This window comes from Schistocerca gregaria, chromosome 1, assembly GCF_023897955.1.
Source record: "Schistocerca gregaria isolate iqSchGreg1 chromosome 1, iqSchGreg1.2, whole genome shotgun sequence".
Taxonomy (NCBI): domain Eukaryota; kingdom Metazoa; phylum Arthropoda; class Insecta; order Orthoptera; family Acrididae; genus Schistocerca; species Schistocerca gregaria.
This window is the reverse complement of record NC_064920.1, coordinates 1058870560-1058894123: the sequence shown is the minus strand read 5'-3', so window position 1 is coordinate 1058894123 and position 23564 is coordinate 1058870560. Positions and strand designations below refer to the sequence as shown.

The 23564-nt window shown below is 39.5% G+C and overlaps 1 protein-coding gene across 1 annotated transcript in view; it reads left to right on the top strand.

The window, feature by feature from the left end:
- The first annotated feature begins 3833 nt into the window (after positions 1-3833).
- The window catches only part of LOC126281199 (E3 ubiquitin-protein ligase listerin), a 133845-nt gene continuing 114114 nt past the window's right edge, over positions 3834-23564 (top strand). The window contains exons 1-3 of the mRNA XM_049979927.1: positions 3834-4041; positions 4144-4350; positions 17159-17428. Of these exons, the coding sequence (XP_049835884.1) occupies positions 3994-4041; positions 4144-4350; positions 17159-17428 (525 nt within the window). The 5' untranslated portion in view covers positions 3834-3993. The remainder of the gene's footprint in view (positions 4042-4143; positions 4351-17158; positions 17429-23564) is intronic.

Here is a 23564-nt window from a genome sequence, read left to right as displayed (position 1 = left end):
CATGCTGTACTAGGTACAGAAAGCTGGTTAAAATCTAAAATAGATAACAGTGAGATTTTTGTGGAAAATTTGCGGATACATTGAAAGGATAGGCTAATGGGAAATGGAGGTGGTCTATTCCTCACAGTAGACAAAAAGCTCAAATCCACCAAATTAGAATTTATCGCCACTTATGATATTGTCTGAGCAAGACTCAGAATCAGGGATGGTCATAAAATAGTAAATGGATCTCTGTATCGCCTACTAAACTAATTTAATCATGCAATGATCGATTGGGAAAATTATAGTTTTATTTGTGGTGGGTGTGACAAGACATTACTAAACGCCTTCTCTGAACTCCACCTAGAACAAATAGTTCAGATCTCCACTCATGATGGAAATATATTGGATCGATTGGCAAACAAACAGAACTGACTTCTTTGAGGATGTCCACATCGAAACTGGTATCAACAATCATGATGCATTTGTAGCAACAATGATTACTGAAGTATGAAGGACAGCTAAAACAAGTAGAAAGAGATATATGTTCAGTAAAATAGATAAAAATCAGTAGTATCATATCTCAATAAGACTTGAAACTTTCAGGACAGGGCAGGTGCATGTAGAGGAACTATGGCTCAAATTTAAAAGAATCATTGGCCATGTGATGAACAGATATGTACGCAGTAGAACAGTTCATAATGAGAGGGACACTCCTTGGTTTACAGTCGCTGTAAAGACACTTCTAAAGAAACATAGATGACTGCACAATAAGTGTAAAACAAAGTGTGGGACTATAGACAGAAATTTCCTGAATGAAATAGATTTTGCTGTCAAAACAGAGAGTAATGCACGAAACCTTCAGTGACTACCATAGCAGAATATTGTCAAATGATCTTTCACAAAACCCAGAGAAATTCTGGTCCTATTTGAAGACTGTTCATGGCACCAAAATTAGTGCCCTGTCCCTATTGAATGAGACAGGAACTGAAACTGAAGCCAGCAAAGCAAAAACTGATATGCTTAACTCTTTTTTAAAATGTTCCTTTATAAAGGAAAACTCTGCAGAATTGGCCCAATTTAATCCTCATACCACTGAAAAGATGAGTGAAATCAGTATTAGTTTCAGTGGTATTGAGAAAGAGCTGAAATTGTTAAAACTAAACAAAGTTCCAAGGCCCAATGGAATCCCTGTCAGATTCTATAGTGAATTTTTAACTGAGTTAATCCCTCTTCCAATTATAACCTATCATAGATCTCTTGAACAGAAAACAGTGCCAAGTATTTGGACGAAAGTACAGGTCACACCAGCCTATAAGGAGGGTAGGAATGATTCATAAAACTACTGTCCAATATTCTTGACATTGATTTGTTGTATAGTCTCAAAGCATATTCTGAGCTTATACATGATAAGGTATCTTGAACAGAAGAACCCCCTCTGTGCCAACTGTCATGGATTCTGGAAACATCAATCATGTGAAATCCAACTCATAGTTTTCTCACATGACATACTGAAACCTTTGGATCAAGGAAGTCAGGTATTTCAGTATTTCTTGACTTCTGAAAAGCATTTGACTCAGTACCACATATCCGCTTACTGTCAAAAGTTCGTTCATCTGGAATATCAAGTGAATTTTGTATTGGATTAAGGAATTTTTGGTAGGAAAAATGCAGCATATTATCTCCTCTGTAGAATCGTCATCAGATGTAGAAGCAACTTTTGGTGTACCCCATGGAAGTGTGTAGAGATCCTTGCTGTTCATGTTGTCTATTAATGAATTTGCAAACAATATTAATAGTAACCTGAGACTGTTTGCAGATGATGCAGTTACCTAAACGGAAGAACCAAAGAAAGTGGTATAGGCATGTATCGTGAAATACAGGCAGAATACCGCGCTGTGGTCGGCAACGCCTACACAAGACAACAAGCGTCTGGCGCAGTTGTTAGATTGGTTACTGCTGCTACAATGACAGGTTATCAAGATTTAAGCGAGTTTGAACGTGGTGTTAATGGTTGGCGCATGAGCGATGGGACAAAGCATCTCCGAGGTAGCTATGAAATGGGGATTTTCCCGTACGAGTGTACCGTGAATGTCAGGAATCAGGTAAAACATCAAATCTCCGACATCGCTGCGGCCAGAAAAAGATCTTGCATGTACGGGATCAACAACGGCGGATGAGAATCGTTCAACGTGACAAAAGAGCAACCCTTCCGCAAACTGCTGCAGATTTCGATGTTGGGCCATCAACAAGTGTCATCGTGTGAACCATTAAACAAAACATCATCGATATAGGCTTTCGGTTCAGAAGCCTCACTCATGTACCCTTGACGACTGCACGACACAAAGCTTTATGACTCGCTTGGGCGCGTGAACACGGGCATTGGACTGTTGATGAAACTGGAAACACGTTGCCTGGTTGGAGGAGTCTCGTTTGAAACTGTATCGAGTGGATGGACGTCTTCGTGTATAGAGACAATCTCATGAATCCATGGACAGTGCATGTCAGCAGATAACTGTTCAAGCTGGTGGATGGTGTGTAATGGTTTGGGGCATGTGGAGGTGGAGTGATATGAGACCCCTGATACGTCTAGATACGACTCTGATATGTGATATGTACATGAGCATCTTGTCTGACATCTTGCCTCATCATCTGCATCCATTCATGTCCACTGTGCATTCCGACAGACTTGGAAAATTCCAGCACGACAATGCGACGCTCCCCACCTCCAGAATTGCTATAGAGTATGCACTTCACAAAATGAAAAAAACATATCCTATGACTATGTTGTAAGTGACTCACTATTGGACTCAGCCACCTCTTACAAATACATGGGTGCAACACTTTATCGGGATATGAAATGGAATGATCATATAGGCTTAGTCACGGGTAAATCTGGTGGTAGACTCTGGTTTGTTGATAGAATACTGGGGAAGTGCAATCAGTCCACAAAGGAGATTGCTTAGAAATAACTCATACGACCAATTCTAGAACATTGCTCTTGTGTATGGAACCTGTGCCACACAGGACTTACAGGTGACATTGAGTGTATACAGAGAAGGGCAATACCAATGGTCATAGGTTTGTTTAATCCATGGAAGAGTGTCACAGAGATACTGAAGGATCTGAACTGGAAGACTCTTGAAGATAGACATAAACTGTAACGAGGAAATCAAGTGACACAACTTCAAGAACCAGTTTTAAATGACGATTCTACGAATACACTAAATCCTCTACATGTCGCTGCCACAGGGTTCGTGAAGATAAGGTTAGAATAATTACAGCACACACACAGAGGCATTCAAACAATCAATTTTCCCGCGCCCCATATGTGAATGGAACAGAACGAAACTCTAATAACTGGTACAGTGGGACGTACCAAGCACTTCATGGTGGTTTGAGGAGTGTAGATCTAGATCTAGGTGAAAGCAAAGCACAATAATTGAATGAAGTTTAAGAAGTCACCAAAGCGCAAAATCCGCCAATCTAGATTAACTTCCGATGTCAACGGACGACATCGTCAAGACTTTCCTACCGAGAAATACTGAGAACACCTGACGGTCAGTTGACGGCCTTTGGGAATGCCGCCATTTGAGGGGCATTGTGGAATGTTTTAACGTGACAACCATTGTGAATTGGCATTTAAATCAAAAGTACACGTCCTGTCACCAATTACGTAACACCCGCCCACCGATTCGAGATCAGTTTCATGAATTAACTTGGAGAATGAGGGCACCGAAACGGTGCTCTATACGAACAGTCAACCGGCCAGTAATTACCTGACATTTGACAATGTGGAATGCCCTGTTCCGTCAAGTGAGAATCGACCTTGAACATACTCTGTTTCGTCACTCACAGACACAGAATACGTCTCGGCGAAACTCTTTGGCTCGCTGTCAAAGATGATTCCTGAATTCGTGTAGGTTAGTTTTTATTTACAAATTTGGATATGCGAAATCTTTGTTGGTGTCAGAAAACATTATTTTCAGTAGTAGAGTGAAATTAGATTCAGCTATGGGAGGTAAACATAAACAAGCCCAAAGGACGAAGAATAATGTTCGGGTAAGTAATTAAACATTATGGTTATTACGTATGGTGTTTGCGTATTTTAATTTTCCATGTTTCCGGAACATAACTAATGTAATCAGTTTTTCTACTTTACAGCCATCAAGCAGTGGTAGAAGTGCTGCACTGCTAGCAAATACCACGCCAAATTTCCCCGGTTTCGATGCTGTCAAAGAATGTGGCTACATTCCAGCACTATCTGGATTTACAGCACCAAGCCATGAAGATGTGGACCCCAACATTGACGTAAACTTTCAGTTAGTACTGAAAAAAATGAGCAAGAAAGATTCAACGACAAGACTCAAAGTAAGTTGCCAATATGCTTCCAAAGTGAATTACTCCAGTCGTCTTTAAGGTGCCCAGTGGTGATCACAATCTGTTGCTACAGTGATAAGAATGCAGATGACCATACAACATTGCGGTGATTTAGTTAATTTATAAATGTAGCTTCGTTTATGTTTTAAACATGACTTTCTGTAACGCAGTGTCCATTCATGCTACATGTATCTGCGGAAGATACATCATTGTCCCGAGCCAGGAACAACTGTTCCCTTCCTCTCGTGCACTGCACCATCCCTCCCCTTCTTTTACCGTTGGAAAAAGAAATTGATCCTCACAAACCAAATTCCCATCAGTCAACACCACAGCGACTGGACCGAGTGAAGTGGTGCATTGGTCAGCATACTGGACTCACATTTGGGAGGATGAAAGTTCAAATCCATGTCCGGTCGTCCCTATTTAGGTTTTTGGTGATTTCTCTAAATCGCTTCAGACAAATGCCTGGATGGTTCCTTTGAAAGGGTAATGCCGAATTCCTTCCCCATCCTTCACTAATCTGATGGGGCCGATGACCTCGCTTTTGGTCTCCTCCTCCCACACGAACCAACCACAGTGACTGATTATATTATCAGTATCAGTTTGAAGATAGCCAGTACATGTAATGGTTTCTAACTGTAGTGTGTGTACTCAAAGTCATTTGTCTTTAAATCACAAAACTACATTTGGGAGGGTTGGGTTTGGGGAAGGAGACCAGACAGCGAGGTCATTGGTCTCATCGGATTAGGGAAGGGTGGGGAAGGAAGTCAGCCGTGCCCTTTCAAAGGAACCGTCCCGGCATTTGCCGGGAACAATTTTAGGGAAATCAGGATGGCCGGATGCGGGATTGAACCGTCGTCCTCCCGAATGCAAGTCCAGTGTTTAACCACTGCGCCACCTCGCTCGGTTACATTTGGGAGGGCTTAGAGCTCTGAAAGTGTCCAGTGGTGTTGCTCTTGTATTTTCCATTGTATTTCTCATGTTACCAGCTGATCTGATACATGAGATATCACTTGCTAGTGTAAGAATTCGAAGAGCATAGCATGCTGAAGAGATTTTGTTACTAAGTATTTTTACATGCTATTCCCACTTTTAACTGTCAACATCAATTCCAAGGAATTTGTGTTTTCGATAAACTTTTCGTTATTTATTTTCACATTGTTGTAATTGGAGTTTTGTTTATGTGGAAGTTTATAGTACTTATTTTCTTTACATTAAGTGTGACTTTATTGTTTGTTGCCCACTAATTCACATCTAATGTTATTTAGTGCACCACTGTGTCAAGTGCTTTACTAACGTCAGGTGCTTCTAGTACATGTTTTGTGAGGTATGATGTTGCTGTCTTGGTGCCTTTCTGTGATTGTAAACGTAACTGATCATTGAAAAGGTTGTATTTATTTAAATAGTTCATATGTTTCATTTTCTCAATAGTTTCTATTATTTTTTCAAAGCGTGGGAGTAGTGAGAGTGGCCTGTAATTTCCTGCAAATATTTTCAGTGTTGAAGAGAGGCAGTAATTTAGCATATATTAAGTAATTAAGAAAGCAGCTCTGTGTCAATGATTGATTTATCGTCGTCAGTAATGATGGTGTTAGGTTGTCTGTACACTGATAAAGTGGACAAGTTTGTACTTCGTTCAAACTTGCTGAAATTTAATTTTTCCATTTGCAAATTGCTTTGTAGGTTTCTTCCTTTGTTGTGGGCAGTAATAGCATTGACTGTGGTGCACACTTATTCAGCTTTTGACTTAAGGGGCTGTTTGAAATTTTTCATTTAATATTGTTCCTCTAAATAGTAGCTGTCTGTATATTTTGTCAACTCTTTTGGATTTTTCAGTAGTGTCCTTGTCCTTAATTTTTCATTTGAGTGATTCATCTTTCTATTACCTACATTGTTTTTGATTTGAGTCGTGAGTATCAGTTTGAAAATATGAGCCTTGTTTGCTGCTAGCAAAACTTTCATGTATGTTTGCCTACAGGCCTACTGTTGTGTGAGAAAGCTGGATTAGATGGGCTGTTTCTTATGGAACTGAGGCACCTCAGTGTTTGGGATGATTTTTTAAAATCTTTGGTCACCCATTGGTATTGTTCCACTGTTGATAATGGAAATAATAATTTAGTAAATGCCTTTGTCAAATAGTTGAATAGTGATGTGAAATGCTGTCAGATTTTAGTTTTAAAAGTGTCATGAAATGTTGCCAAATTTTAGTTTCACTAGTGTCATGAAATTTTTGAATTTTTCATTTGCATCTACCTCTGTGTATTCTACTTCCCATGTTTGATCTGCTGTTTGTTTGACAAACACATGCCTTTTTGCGGCTAAATTTACAAATTGGAGCCCTCTCCCCCGGAAATTTTGGTGGGATGACAGACTGATCTGTAGACCAGCTCGAGGTCTGGGTTTGATTGAAAGGTGACAATTTGGTTGCGAGTTGGTGAAGCCAGTGAATGTGGTAGTAGAGAATATTGTTGTGGTAACAAATTTACTGGTGGTGAAGCCTAATGTTTATGTGTACACCATATTGAAAAATGACAGCAAGGTCTGATGCATAACTTTTACCCTTTTTGGTTTAGAAAATATTCATCTGTAGACATGCATTTGCTTTATTTCTATTGTACCCACTTTTAGTATTTACAGTTTTACTTAAGTAGTCAGATAATCATAGATCTACTACAGCAACATTACAGTTTTCTTTGTCTCAATCTGTTAGCACATGATCAGTTGCTGTCATTAACTGGTTTGTTATTCTTGTTGCACTGTTAACCTCTTACATTAAACTGAAATGTTGCATGATGCTTAACAATAAGTCACAGGCAACATCAGGATCACCGTATTTACAATTATAGAATGTCCAGTAAAGGAGCCTCTGAATTCAACATTAAGTATCTTAAAAACTAAGATCAACAGATGAGTGCAACAAATGGTATGTTTATTATGAAAGCTGTAAGAATTTTATTCAGAACTTTTTGAAATAGTCTGAAAAGCTGTTAACAGATGGCTCTGTGATCACAATACGTAGTGCCTGTAAATGATGTGCCACAGCTCAGAACGATCATTTCTGCCATTGAAACATGAAAGGTGGGTAGTGTATTGAAGGAAGACCTTGAAATCATATATTCCATTGATCATGTTCTTCTGGTGGTGCACATCACATCTTAGAAAATAGTTCTATGGGAACAAGGCGTAGTATTCAAATGTGGTTTAATATTCCAAAAGGACCTGCTGTAAAATCCTTTCACAAGCTTTTTGCCGAATTCCAATGGACAGGCAGTAGGTTTGATGATCTAACAGGGAATGTTCCCCCTCTCCCAGGCTAACTGTGGTTACACCTGAAAATTTTGTCATGTTTTCTAGAATTATTCATCAAAATCCAAGGAAATCCATCCAAAGAATTGCAGTGGAGACTGGTTTGAAATGTTCCAGCACACAGTAAATACTGAGGCAGGGCTTAGATGTTTCCATTCAAAATCCAGAGCCTCCGGGCCATGCTTGTATGAGTTGTCTTACAGAGGGCTGACTTTGCAAACCAAATTCTCACAATGGTTGTTATTGAAGGGTGTGATGATAGCTGAAACACGTTTCCACCTGAATGAAGTTGTGAACAAACAAAACTGGTGGTTTTTGATGATTCTGAGAATCCCCATGTCTGTAAAGTGGAACTACTGTATTCTTCTAGAATTGCTCTCTGGGCTTCAGTATGCAGCAGAGGTATTATTGGCCCTTTTTAAATGAAAGAAACCATCACTAGTGAATGTTATGTTGTAACTGGAAATTGAATCTCAATGTAGACAAGTGTAATGTGCTGTGAATACATAAAAAGAAAGATCCTTTATCATTTAGCTACAATATAGGAGGTCAGCAGCTGGAAGCAGTTAATTCCATAAATTTTCTGGGAGTAGGCATTAGGAGTGATTTAAAATGGAATGACCATATAAAATTAATCATCGGTAAAGCAGATGTCAGACTGAGATTCATTGGAAGAATCCTAAGGAAATGCAGTCCGAAAACAAAGGACGTAGGTTACAGTACACTTGTTTGCTCACTGCTTGAATACTGCTCACCGGTGTGGGATCTGTACCAGATAGGGTTGATAGAAGAGATAGAGAAGATCCAACTGAGAGCAGCGCGCTTAGTTACAGGATCATTTAGTAATCGCGAAAGCATTACAGAGATGATGGATAAACTCCAGTGGTAGACTCTTCAAGAGAGATGCTCAGTAGCTCGGTACGAGCTTTTGTTGAAGTTTCGAGAACGTACCTTCACCGAGGAGTCAAGCAGTATATTGCTCCCTCCTATGTATATCTCGCGAAGAGACCATGAGGATAAAATCAAAGAGAGTAGAGCCCACACAGAGGCATACCGACAATCATTCTTTCCACGAACAATATAAGACTGGAATAGAAGGGAGAACCGATAGAGGTACTCAAGATACCCTCTGTCAGGTGGCTTGTGTATGGATGTAGATGTAGATTTTGGAACAGTTTGTTGTCACACAGATAGCATTGGATGATGAATCAGGCACCGAGTGGTCAATGTAAGATGGAGCCAGCCTGACCACATCGCGCGAGACAGTTGTTACGCTTTCTTGATGATTGCTTCATGAATAGAGTCATTGTGTTGGATTGTTGCAAATTTACTGGTTCAGGGATGATCGGCCTCCACGTTTGCCTTATCTAACTCCTTGTGATGCCTTTCAATGGGGCACATTGAAAGGTACTGTCTACCGGAGCCAGCCCACCATGCTTAATGAACTTGTATCAGTGATTTGTGTGGCATCTGAAACCATTTCGGTTGAGACATTACAGGGTATGATGACAAAATTTTATTATTTGTTTACATCACCTCTGTATTTTGAGTGGTGGAAATTTCAAAAAGATCGTGATGTAATTGCAAAGACTGCTTGCAGAGAATGAGTTCCATCATGCTTGCTTATACTTTATGAGCTGCACAGTGTACAGCACCATCTGTTGACAGTTTTTCGAATTATTTTGGAACTTTTATTATGAATTCTGTGTAAATTTTTTACAGCTTTCACAATAGACATACCATTTGTTGCACTCACCTATCACTTCTTTGGAGTGGATATCATATCAGTAATTTGATTTAGTTGTGACAAAAAGGTATTTGTATGTCCACTAAGAGATCTGCATAATCATAAAATATTCATTATATACATTACTTAATGACTGTTGGCAGTCACCTGCCAAAATGTTTAATAATAAAATAGTGTATTTTGTACATTTATGTTGGTCCCTTAATTCTATTACTGTCAACTCAAAATGCTTCTCTTCACTGATTGCCAAGAGATCGCTTCTGACATTAAATTGATAATTTTGTTTCATGTACAGTAAATACAACAGCCTCCATACTCCCTAGATATTCTGCTATATGAACATGCTAAATTGTAAAACTTTAAGACTGCATAATTAATTTCTGATTGTTCACACCAGTCATACAAGCAACAGAACTTACTGGGACCTCCAGTTAAATCTCTAGCTGTTGCACTTTATTTGTTAGACACCGAATATTTAGGTGAACAATTGTTAATTTATTATTGGTACATCTACATACATACTCCACAATCCACCATACGGTGCATGGCGGAGGGTACCTCGTACCCCAACTAGCATCTTCTGTCGCTGTTCAACTCCCAAACAGAATGAGGGAAAAATGACTGCCTATATGCCTCTGTACAAGCCCTAATCTCTCTTATCTTATCATTGTGGTGTTTCCACAAAATATAAGTAGGCGTCAGTAAAATTTTACTGCAGTCAGCCTCAAATGCTGGTTCTCTAAATTTCCTCAGTAGCGATTTACGAAAAGAATGCCTCCTTGCCTCCAGAGACTCCCACCCGAGCTCCTAAGGCATTTCCATAACACTCGTGTGATGATAAAACCTACCAGTAACAAATTTAGCAGCCCACCTCTGAATTGCTTCCATGTCCTCCCTCAATCCGACCTGATAGGGATCCCAAACGCTCGAGCAATACTCAAGATTAGGTCGTATTAGTGTTTTATAAGAGGTCTCCTTTACAGATGAATCACATCTTTCCAAAATTCTACCAATGAACTGAAGACGACTATCCGCCTTCCCCACAACTGCCATTACATGATTGTCCCAATTCATATCCCTCTGCAATGTTACTCCCATATATTTAATCGACGTGACTGTGTCAGGCGCTACTCTACTGATGGAGTATTCAAACATTACGGGATTCTTTTTCCTATTCATCTGCATTAATTTACATTTATCTATATTTAGAGTTAGCTGCCATTCTTTACACCAATCACAAATCCTGTCCAAGTCATCTTGTATCACCGAGTGATGAGGCACATTGGTTAGCACACTGGACTCCCATTTGGGAGGACGACGGTTCAATCCCGTCTCCGGCCATCCTGATTTAGGTTTTCCGTGATTTCCCTAAATCGCTTCAGGCAAATGCCGGGATGGTTCCTTTGAAAGGGCACGGCCGATTTCTTTCCCAATCCTTCCCTAACCCGAGCTTGCGCTCCATCTCTAATGACCTCGTTGTCGACAGGACGTTAAACACTAACCACCACCACCATCATCTTGTATCCTCCTACAGTCACTCAACGACGACATCTTCCCATACACCACAGCATCATCAGCAAACAGCCGCACATTGCTATCCATCCTATCCAAAAGATCATTTATGTAGATAGAAAACAACAGCGGACCTACCACACTTCCATGGGGCCCTCCAGATGATACCCTCACCTCCAATGAACACTCACCTTCTAGGACAACGTACTGGATTTTATTACCTAAAGTCTTCAAGTCACTCATATATTTGGGAACCAATCCCATATGCTCGTACCTTAGTTAGGAGTCTGCAGTGGGACACCGAGTCAAACGCTTTCCGGAAGTGAAGGAATGTGGTATCCGTCTGATACCCTTCATCCATGGTTCACAAGATATCGTGTGAAAAAAGGGCGAGATGCGTTTCACAGGAGTGATGCTTTCTAAAGCTGTGCTGATGCATGGACAGCAGCTTCTCTGTCTCAGGGAAATTCATTATATTCAAACTGAGAATGTGGTCGAGAATCCTGCAACAAACCGATGTTAACGGTATTGGTCTGTAATTTTGAGGATCCGTCCTTCTTCCCTTCTTATATACAGGTGTCACCTGCGCTTTTTTCCAGTTGCTTGGAACTTTATATTGGGCAAGAGGTTCGCGATAAATGCAAGCTAAGTAAGGAGCCAATGCAGTAGAGTACTCTCTGTAAAACCGAATTGGAATCCCATCGAGACCTGGTGATTTTTTTTATTTTCAACCCATTCAGCTGCCTTACAATCCCAGGGATGTCTTATCACTTTGTCCTCCATACGGGAATCTGTACGAGACTCAAACAGCGGTATGTTTGTACGATCCTTCTGCGTGAAAGATTTCTCAAATGCTATATTTAAAATTTCAGCTTTCGTTTTGCTGTCTTCCGTTGCCAGGCCAGACTGATCAGTGAGTGACTGGATGGAAGCCTTCGACCCGCTTACCGATTTTACGTAAGACCAGAATTTCCTTGGGTTTTCAGCAAGATCTTTTGCTATGGTATGACGGTGGCAGTGGTTGTACGCTTCACGCGTCACTCTTTTTACAGCAGCACGAATCTCTACTAACTTTTGCCTGTCCTCATTCTCTCTATCTTTCTTGTACCGTGAGTGCAACTATCTTCACTTCCTGAGCATTCTCTGAATTGCGCTGTTAACCATGGTGGGTCTTTTCCATCCGTAACCCACTTTTTCGGCACATGCTTCTCCAATGCATGATTTACAATGTGTTTAAAATTTGCCCATAATTCTTCCACGTCCATCGTGCCGGAAGTAAATGAAGTTGATTCATTTACTAAATGGGATGCTAACAACTGCTTATCTGCTCTTTCTAGTAAGAATATTCTCCTAGCCTTCTTGACCGACTTAACTTTCGTAACCTCAGTCGTAATGACAACATCATGATCACTAATCTCTGCCTCAACACTGACACCGTCGATGAGGTCTTGTCTGTTCGTGTCTACCAGATCCAAAATATTTCCATTACGCATTGGCTGTCGATTTAGCTGCTCAAGACAGTTTTCGGATAATGTGTTCAAAAGTAATTCACATGACGGCTTGTCTGTACCACCTGTAATGAATCTATAGACATCCCAGTCTATACTAGGTAGGTTGAAGTTGCCTCCGACTAAAATAGCATGATCTGGGTACTTCTGCGATACAGAGTGTACACTCCCTTTGAATGATTCTAGAACTGTCATGGTGGATCCTGGTGGCCAGTAATAACACCCAACAATTAACTTTATTTCTCCTAGCCCTGTTAAACATGTCCATATAACTTCCCAATCACACTCTACTTCGACCTCAGTAAAAACAATATTTTTGTCAACTGCAATGAAGACACCACCTCCTACAGTGTCCAATCTGTCTTTCCGATACACGTTCCAACCCTCACTAAATATTTCAGAACTTCCTATCTCAGGGTTCAACCAGGTCTCAGGCCCTAGAATAATTTGCGCGCCACATGCTTCCTGGAGGGCAGTAAATTCAGGAACTTTATTCCGAACACACTGCAAATTTACTGAAGTGTCTTTACACTGTGCACGTCTTGATTTCCCTGCCTGCACGTAGACTGGTGAGTGTTCTTCAGGACACCTCGCACTACTGCTTAGCCTAAAAAGAAACCATGTGCATACCACAAGTATTCTGCTACCAGAGTAGCTGCTTCCTTTTAGTGCACCTCTGACCTATCTAGAGGTGTCCTACAATTCCCCACCCAATAGTGCAAGTCTAGAAGTCTACAGCCAAGACCGTCACAGAGTTGATGAAGCCTCTGGTTGAGACCCTCAATTCGGCTCCAAACCAAAGGACCCCGATCCACTCTGGGAACGATGCTGCAAATAAAGAGCTCTGCGTGCACCCCACTTGCGAGGCCAGCGGTCTTCACCAAATTGGCCAGCCACCTGTACGAACTGAGGGTCGCCTCAGAACCCAAGCGACAGGCATCATTGGTGCCGACGTGAGCATCTACTTGCAGGCGACTGCACCCCGTACGCTTGATAGCCGCAGGCAAGGCCGCCTCCACATCTTGGATGAGGCCCCCCGACAGACAAACCGAGTGCACGTTGGAATTCTTTCCAGCCCTGTACGCTATTTCCCTAAGGGGCTCCATCACCTGCCATATAGCATTTCCACTTCTCTCTGTGAATTGGTTTAAGTGCTTCATGATTTCAATTAAATTCATGTTTTTTATTTTCAAGAAATATTTTTGAATTATCATCCTCTTAGGACCATCTCAGTTTTCCCTTTTTTTAAAATTATTTTACGTACATCCATGAGCATTTTACTGAAAGTCATTGGGCCTAGTCTATTTAAGTGCACGCCATCCCTTCTCAGACATTTGTCACTTAGAAATTTGTTGTTCCACAAAGCTGGCATTGCTGTTTTCTGTTTTAAGTGTTTTTAACCAAAGTATTTAGAGTTGCACTTCCGTAAGACAAATATTGTCCAATTTTTCTGTCTCTTATGGCTGATGAATATTACACCAAGTCTGTCACACTGTTCACTAATTTCGTTGTTTATTTTGTATGTAAATATTACTCAAGAATCTTCTGTGTAAAATTCCACTGAGTACCAGTCTTGAGCTTGTATGCACCCTTTTGGCTGAGTGAATTAAAATTTGTTTTTCATTCATGATTTCTTGTCAGCTGATGCTTCAGATATTACACCATTGTATCTATTGGACACAAATCTGAGTGGTTGCTTTTCGAATTGTTGCACTCAGAATTTGGCAACCATGAGAGATGATGGGTTTAATTGCTATTGATGCAGTCCGTTGTCCAACAGTTAATATAGAGGGGAAAGAAGAGGGAAGTAAATTTAACCAGAAGAAATATATTTCAGAAAGAGTGTTATTTGATGGCTAGTTAAGTAGGTAAGAGCTAAAATGTTAAAAAGTGAGAAACATAAGGGAAGGACCTGGTGTAAATAACATATGATAAAACAGTTTTCTCTAACTCGTGTTATAACTTCTTCAAGGAGGGAAGAGGGGTTTGCAAAGATCCCTGTTCCTCTTTATAACAGGTAATTCTCACAATTAACTGAAATCTTATCTACCACTTCACCAACCGACAACGAAACTGTTACCTTTCAACCTAACTTATACTTTGCACTATACTTCAGATCAGTCTTTCACCACAACCGACTTTCCAAAAAATGACATAGATACACACACAAGATAAAATCAGTGTTCTGTTCATTTCCCGTTTGCAATATATGATGTCATATGTCACATAATCATTGTGCTACGGTACAAATCTGACATCTGGTATTGGTACACTTCAGTTGACACCTTCCCATTTTATCTGTAGTCTAAGTGACCTGCCCCCTTTTCAACATCTAGAACCAATTTCTCTCTCCTTGCCAGAGAAGGAACATGTTGTTCCACAAAGCTGGGATTGCTGTATTCTGGTTTAAGTGTTTTTAACCAAAGTATTCAGAGTTGCATCTCCGTAAGACATATATTGTCCAGTTTTTCTCTCTCTTTATGATTTTTAACAATTTCCTGATATGTGTATTCCAGTTTATGTGAGATTTGAACTGATCAGAAATGCCAAAGCATAACAGGCACAATTTTCTGTAAGAGGCCAATGAGTAAACCAAAGTCAGAAAAGGTGTCACAGAGAGGAAATAGTGTAATAAGAAGGAGAAAAAAGTTATATTGAGAGCTATGTGAAGATATTGTGTTTAAATAATTGGAAATGACATTAGAAGAGATGGGGCAACAGTGATTCATTTGGAGCAACCACAGTAGAGTCACATTTCAGTGATCAGCTTTGAGACATTTATCTTAGTAAACTGTCTACTGATATAGCACATGTAATCTGCAGAAACCAATATTGACAAATATGTTCACTGTTATATTCATCGAAAAAGCTTACCATCCCTGCAAGGCAGCATGAGACTTGGTCAGTGAACACAGAATGAAACCCACCTCTTGATCTAACACCTACAGTCCAGATGAATTTTACCACATATGTAACAGACAAGTCTGTTCTCACATCAATGGTAGATAAGGAGCACTCTGCATGTGGAGTTATGTAATGCATCTGCAAAAGAATAGCCTGCAGACAAGATGAATGTGTTTTTCATCTTCCAAGAATGAAGTTTTCGGCAGGGTTGCAATGTGAACATCTTAAGAGTAACATCGGGAGGTCTGACAACAAACATGTGTATCATTTTTTTTTATAAGAAAAATATGTATGTTTTCAGATAGCAATAGTGTACTTACGATGTGTAATAACAACACTCATGCTTTCCCATTTAACATAATATTAAGGTAGTGATATGTAACACATCAGAAAGCAAAATACTATATCAATATTTTAGCCACTACCAGAAGATGGTCCATGCATAGACCAAAAGGTTAAAGTGCACTTATGGTATCTGCTCTTCTGCTGCATGCTGCTGTGAGAAATTTGTTTCTTTTGACTATAGCCAATTGGCTTATTGTATACAGAAGTCAGTGAGAATCGCCTAATCCAATTATTTCTTTTGTTCGAAGATATGATTTAGGCCTAATTAATTTTGTTTCCTGTGTGGGTACCATGAGATTGACAATTATTGACGTGGCTGTTATGGAGTATAAAGTTGATTATTGGTTTTCAAATGTATGTTTTGTATTGTATGTTTCTCAGAATAGGACACAATTTCTTGGAGTGTGTAGTGTGGTTGAGAGTTGGTGAAGCCAATAAATATGACAGGAGTAAAACTGGCTGTGGTGATGGACTGATCTGTAACATTGCCTGGTGGTTATTTCGAAAACTCTGTGGGGTATTTTCTAAATTTTGAGGTTGTGCTTATGCAGGAACCTAAGGGTACAGTTTAAATTTTACAGAATATTTTGTTTTATATGACAGAATTCCACACAGTACATTCCATGATGCCACCATGTAATTGGATAGACTCCGCATTATGATCACTAGTTTCTCGTTGTTTCTGCCATCTTGTCTAATCATCTGAATCATAATGTATTGTGTGCACTTCCCAAATTCTCTGTGCAAACAGTTACTAACTGCAGGGTGCAACACAAAGGCCGTCAACACCTTCAGTTCAGTTTTAGCAAACTGAAACTAACAACAGCAGCCGATGATGTAACTACATAAATTTTTTGACAGTAGCTGATGATACAGCTATATAAATATGCCTCCATGAAACCTACTGTACCTGTGGATCACCACTTTTCAGAAATAATATTCATTGCATTCAGTTAATCTGCCAAGTTGTTTGCCAACTCTGACAAAGTTTCCTTAAAAGTTTTTATTTCTTCTCTCTGAAATTTCCTTTCCAAATTTTCCTTATTTTCTTTTACTGCTTGATCTGTGTTCTGATTGAAAAACATCTCTCACTGCATTCTCAATTACTGTCTCCCTTTCATGTTATTTGACTTTTATAACTACAGTCTCATTTCTGTCCAAGCTGTAGATAATATTTTGCTCTCAGTATTTTATCTCTAGTTACTTTCAGAATCTCATATAACATACATTTCCTTCTATTTCTCACTCAGCTGTACTTAAAGATCATTGATTAAAATATCAGTTTTTAATGTACATTGTCTTAGGTTAAATTAGGCTCTTCAGATTATCAGGATAAGTTGATGTATCTCTCCTCAGGAAATGATGAACAGTCTGTACTGTAGTCTCTCAAAATCTACAGCTTTGAAATGTGTGTAATATAATGCTCTAGTGACTGCTATGTGATTCTCAAACCAATTGTGTTTGTATGGCATTGTAGGCTTTACAGGAGTTCACACAGTTGGTATCAGCAGGAGATTCAGCTGAAGCGGTCAAAGTCTTGCTCCCATGCTGGGCTCGTCTGTTTTGCCAGCTGGTGCAAGACCCTGAACACCGTGTGAGGGAAGCTGCACACGTAGCACAGCGTGCCATTGTTCGGGCCGCCCGCCGAAACTTGGCTCCGCACCTTCGGCAGCTCGCCGGTCCATGGTTCACCGCACAGTATGACACTCATCCCCCTGCCGCCAGTGCTGCTGCACTTGCTCTCCAGGTATTGTACCTATGAAGGACATGTGAAAGAGATCATGCCCAATTACTGCATATCAAAAGGATACCCAAAAAAAGTGTTTAGACATAAATGTAGATGTCAGGTGCTAAGAACAGAGTGTCCAGTCTCTTGGAGGCTATATATCTCTGCAGTATGAGGCATGAGAACAGTCTAGTCCACAGGTAACATGCCGTTTGGAAACAAAACTCTTGATGTTTTTTTCACGGCCACTGTCCCATAACTATATTGTTTATGGAACACTGTACAGTTTTTATCTTTCCAATCTTCGTTTCTTCCTTTTCTGAAAATCAGTCACCATTGTTAATTTAATACCTTTCCTAATTATCATTTGCTACATATTTGAGTTTTCATAAAAAGCTGCAAACAAAAACAAAATAATATTTTTTATTGAGTTAATATTAATGTACTGGAAATTATTACATAATTTTATCAATATGTGTATACTGAATCAAGATGGGCTTTGTGATGTGATAATTATAAAGTGAACTGCAATTGGTAAGTGCTTTCAATGTGATAACTGGAAAAAGTCTAGATCAGAGCCAGTGTTGTACTACTAATGTGTTTTGTGCAGAATGTTGTCAGTGCTCACCTTGAGGAAAGGAAAGAGGATGTGTAAAGCCAGTGAGAGATCAGTGAACGGAAGATGTGTTTTGAAGGAATATTCACGTTCTCTTGTCAGTGTATAACAACCTCCAATATCATAACACATTTGGACGAAACATGCAAACATTTTAACAACAAAGATTAATAATTTAATTTAAGCTGTACTGTTAGGTCTCGACCTAACCACAACCCCGTAATTCATGACATATTCAGAAGAAACAAATATATGTGACAACAAAGATCCTAAATTTAAATTTTGTGAGTAAAACTGTCCTAATCCTCCTAACCTTAGCCTCTGGCTAAGCTACAGTTCAGTCTGTCAGCAAACCAGATATTTTAGCTTACATATTTGTTGACTTTGCCAACTCACAACCAAATGGTCATGTTTCAAACTATCCACAACCTTGTAATTTGTTTCGTATTCAGAAAATTCAGTCAAATAATTGTGACAACAACAATTATATTACTCCTTGTTCTTGGGTAGCATCATAATCACACCCATGGAAGTCGTGACATATACAGTAAAAAATAGCTGAATATTTGTGACAAGCAGGATTATAGATTTCACTGCTGCATGCCAAGCATCAGTAAAATTTATAATATTACGTGTCACAAATATTTGGCTGCTGCAATTGAAGTTGTGCTATTGGTTACCAACCTAACCACAGTCTCACAGCTTGTGACATGTTTGGAAATAGTCAAATATTTATGACAACTGTGAAGGAAGGAAAGGTTTCTAATTTCAATTTCAGTGCTAGAAATTCATTGTCTCTTTTCTCACCTCTTGTCGTATATGTTAATGTGTTGCCCCATTGGCTATGCGAGACTGATGTGTTGCCAACCTGTGAACAATAGACAAACACCGCCATGACTACCATTACCCCTGATCTAGAGTTTAGCCGTGATATCTTTTACAGTCTAGGTAACAGTTCAAATCATCTATGACAATAAATAAATTGAATAAATAAATCTGTAGGTAAAATTTCACTGTCCTGGAAGATCATATGTTATTCACTGTGCTTAAGTTTACCATCTTACAGGGGAACTGTTGAATGTACAACACAGATGTGGCATTTAAAACTTTCCTGGCGTATAGATTATCTAATAAAGGAGGAGCTCAGTATACTTTTGTCAGTAAACGCATGAGATTGCCAGAAGATTTTACACCAAAATATTGTGGCAGCAAGTTACCAATATGTTAGTTCCAAAAGTCACGGACATACCGAAACAGATTTTTTATTTTGGTGCCGTAAATACATGGAAAAGGTGTTTTACCAATGGAAAAACAGTCTCCTCTCTCATAGGGTTCTTACAATTAGCTGTAGAGACACTCTTTTGCCTTCGCATTACATGTCCCCCCAAATACTGCCACTTTTGCTCCGTGTAACATACATGTAAAAATAACTTTGTGCATGCCCCAAAAAACTATTGCGGGACTGTTGCTGTGCACTACATGTATAAATTAGCTAGTAAATAATGCAAAATAATTTTATGAGGTTGTTTCTGAACATTACTGTTGTATACATGAAGGCTGCAGCACCAAAAGACTGTATGAAATGCAAGAAGAGCTGCAGTGGTTCAATGATTGGTGCAGGGACTGACAGCTGACACTGAATGTAAATAAATGTTATGTATTGTGCACAAATAGGTGAAGAGATTCACTACAGTTTGATTGCACTGTTGATGATGATTAACTGGAAACAATAACCACTATAAAACATCTAGGAAAAGCTTTCTGGGACAACCTAAAGTAGAATGACCACGTAAAAGTAATTGGAGGAAAATCATAGTGCATGCTGAGATTCATTGGGAGGATCTTAAGGACATTTATACTCCAATTAAAATCACATTTTGATTGATGTCTCATTGAGGCGAGTGGTAGGGGCCAGCTGCCATCCAATTGTTTTCTTCCTCAAATGCACATGCTCACTGTATGGGCTGTTTTGTAGGTACAAGCAGTGCCTTGTGAAGTGTGGCTGGTTGCATTCTGGCATCATGCCCCGTGCCACTGCAGTCTGTCAATCACAAAGTAATTTTAATCAGATCATAATTCATCCCCAAAAGAAGGGAATTACAAAATATTTGTAAGGCAAACTTTTGAGTATTGCTGATCAGTCAGGCACCTTTACCAGGTGAGTTTAATGGAAGAGATCAAAAGAAGAGCAATATGTTATGTCATGGATTTAATCAGTAAACATGAGAATGTTATGGGTATGTCAATCAAACCCCCATGTCAGACGCTACAAGATAGGCATTGTGTGTTACAGAGAAGTTTGCTGCTAACATTTTGAGACTGTATATTCGAAGAAGAATCAGGTTACATATTGCTTCCTCCCAATATGTCTCAGAAAATCAAAAGAAGTAGAGTTCATATGGAGCCTTAGGGACAGTCATACTTTATTTGCAACATTTAGAACTGGATCTGGAATGTGTGTGTGTGTGAGGGGAGGGGGGTTCACCTAATGGTACCAGAAGTATGCTCTGTCACACATCACAAGGTTACTTGTGGAGTGTTTATATCTAGATATGTAATAGCACTGCCCTTGCCTCAGACTTTTACTGTTGCATGTACAAAAGTAACTTCCACATTGGTGAAATGCAGTAAAAATTATGTGAAATAAAAGCCACAAAAAATAAAATTCAAATGAGTATAAGTAACCACTCATTTATAGTTGATCGGTAGGTGACTTATGGGCTACTAAATGGTTGAGAAATCACACTAATATTGAAATTTTGCTTTTGTTCTCTCTATGTAACATAAACACTCTATTCACTGTAGTTAGAAGTAGAGAAAATGCTCTTACAAGTTTTGTATATTTTAGTGTGTTTCCTCATATGTGGAGGAGCAAAAAGAGAAAGAGGAAGAACGTAGTAGTAGGGGAAAGAAGAAGAAGAAGAAGAAGAAGGGAAAGGATTGGGATAGTAATGTGGGAATGGGGCAAAGAAAATAAAAAGGCAATTCTGATTGAATTCTTGTTGTACCAAATGAGCCAGTGTAATGAAGTTGTAAGGAGTACTTTCTGCATATGTTGTTAAGCTGCAATGAGGATTAAACAATGGAATGATGAACGGAAGAGGGTGGGAGTCCAAAGTCAAAGTTTTCCCTGGGCTCCAGTAACCCTCCATACATTACTGTCTATGTACCAGAAATCTGCAGGTGAATTACTGCTCATCTTCATCTTTTATTTAATATTTCCATCATGTGATTTACAGTAAAGAGTACCAAAAAAATCAATAAGAACCTAGATCAGTGGTAAGCTGTTACTTGCTTGTTGTGGCAGTTTACACCACGAGGTGTGGTGGGAATGTGATGGGGTGTGTCAGCATCTGATTGTAAGTACATAGTGACAGAGAAGTGGACAGATGACATGTTTGTAGAAGGGGTGCAAGCAGATGCTTCAAATCCTGTTGCCAGTGTAAAGATGAAATGTGTCTCGCATGTGTGTGTGTGTGTGTGTGTGTGTGGGGGGGGGGGGGGGGCAGTGATCATGATCACAAAGAAATCACCATAAAAAATTAATAAATTTATGGCACATTGATATCACACAACTTTTCAACCTACTGCAGACTATGCTACAAACCAATCTGTCACTACAGCCTACATTCGAACTCAATTGTAGAAGAAAATGTCAAAGCTATGAGCACCAACTTTTAAGAAAATTGCTAATACAGTAACATGCACAGGTCATAAAATGAGCTCAATTATGGCCTCTCTCTTAAACTACCCTTCTATTGGTTGTGCGAGTCTTTTGCATTGCCAAGTTATGCACTATAAATATGCAGTAGGTGGCACTAGCCAAGGTCTTAAGAAGGGTATGCATAAAGGTAAATTTCTAATTACATTAAAGTCACTGCTGGTCAGATAACTGTTGCTATTGATTACGCCCTATTGTTCAATCATGGATTGTATATGACATCCTCAAATGAAAGTGAGGACTGGGGCTCTGTTTTTCCAATACCAAAGTTACAAGTACTGTACAGCACACAACTTAGTTTTGTGCAATACCTGGTAGTAGAACAAAGGTGTGTCACAATAAATCATGAAACTAGGAAACCCATCTGCATATACATAGTGAAGTATAATACATTTCCTAACCGTAGGGGATGTGTTGTTGGATGTATTGAATGTTTTCGAGTTCTATCATTTGGTGCCTGGCATTCCTTTCTCGATATCAGAAGGTAGAGAATGTGTCACAACAAGATCAACATTATCATGCTGTTGCAGATACCACAGACATACAAGCCATACCAATCATTAGTTGACTGACAAGTGATGTCAGAAGTGCATGTCATCTTTGGATTCTGTTTACCATCCATGTCATGTGATTATGTTATCGGAAGGTATGCAGTAGTAGAGGTTTTCATTTTGAACATTTGAGCACTACGTACAGGATACTACTTGTACCATCTGCTGTACTACCATACAGATTTTTCCAATCACACATTCGGACTTCCCAATCGAACATGCTGGCTGGCTCTGCAACAGTGAAACTCTTGAGTCTGTTACCACAGAGTGCAATTTTGGGCAAGCTATTTTGTACCATAGGGAACAGTGCAAAGGATAAGTCATTGTGATGTACCCACCCACTTGCAGGTCCCTAGAGTACCTGTGAGACTGTTAGGAAGAGATGCAGTATTACCTGTAATTCATGTCGGCATCACTTCTACTTTACAATCCTTGATTTGCTCGACATTGGCAGAAGATCGCCATAGTGCTCACATCTCTTAATATTTAAAACTAACCAAAGGCTATTGTACAAAGAGGAAAGATATACTGTAGAAATTGATGTTTTACGTAAACACTCATTTATTTCACATAACTAAACAAGTCTTCCACAATTGTAAAGTTATTACAATTTCCCCAGTGTGGTAGACTAGCAGAAGCTATTACAGTGAAATATGGGCTATCAGCTAACAGTACAAGATTGTTAAAATGAATGTTTTTGTCGCTGTGTTGTAACAGAGATTTCTTCTACTGAGTAGCTGTTATGTTGATTTAGATAAATATTCAGTTAGGAAAAGCTTAAGAAACATTAGGTTTGGTCACCCACTTGCATTTGCAATACAGGGCCCTTTATCCTAACCATCCACAAAGAGAGTTCCTCACCCATTAATAATGAACTCAGCTGTTGTGACTGCTGGCAGTAGCAACTGTTGTGTGCTCTTGCTTCTTAGTATTATGTCCAAAATTTGCTCCTTGTGGCTGGAGGCTTTCACATCCTAAGCAATACTTTGTTTTCATAGACAGTTATGCAGTAATGCAAAAGGATTAAGCAGCACTTTTCTGGACACAGAATGGCCTTATCTATCTAAGGGGGTGTCCCAGCAGAGAAACTATGGATGATTCCCCCCCCCCCCCCTCCCCCCCTCCCCCCCTCCCCCCCCCCCACACTTATATTTGTCCATCTGGGATCAGAAACATCTCAAGATACTAACCTTGCCTTCAAATCGCCAGCCTTCTCTGTCATATTGTACAGTGAAAGCTGGTCAAGTTACTTCACACATGAACAGTTTC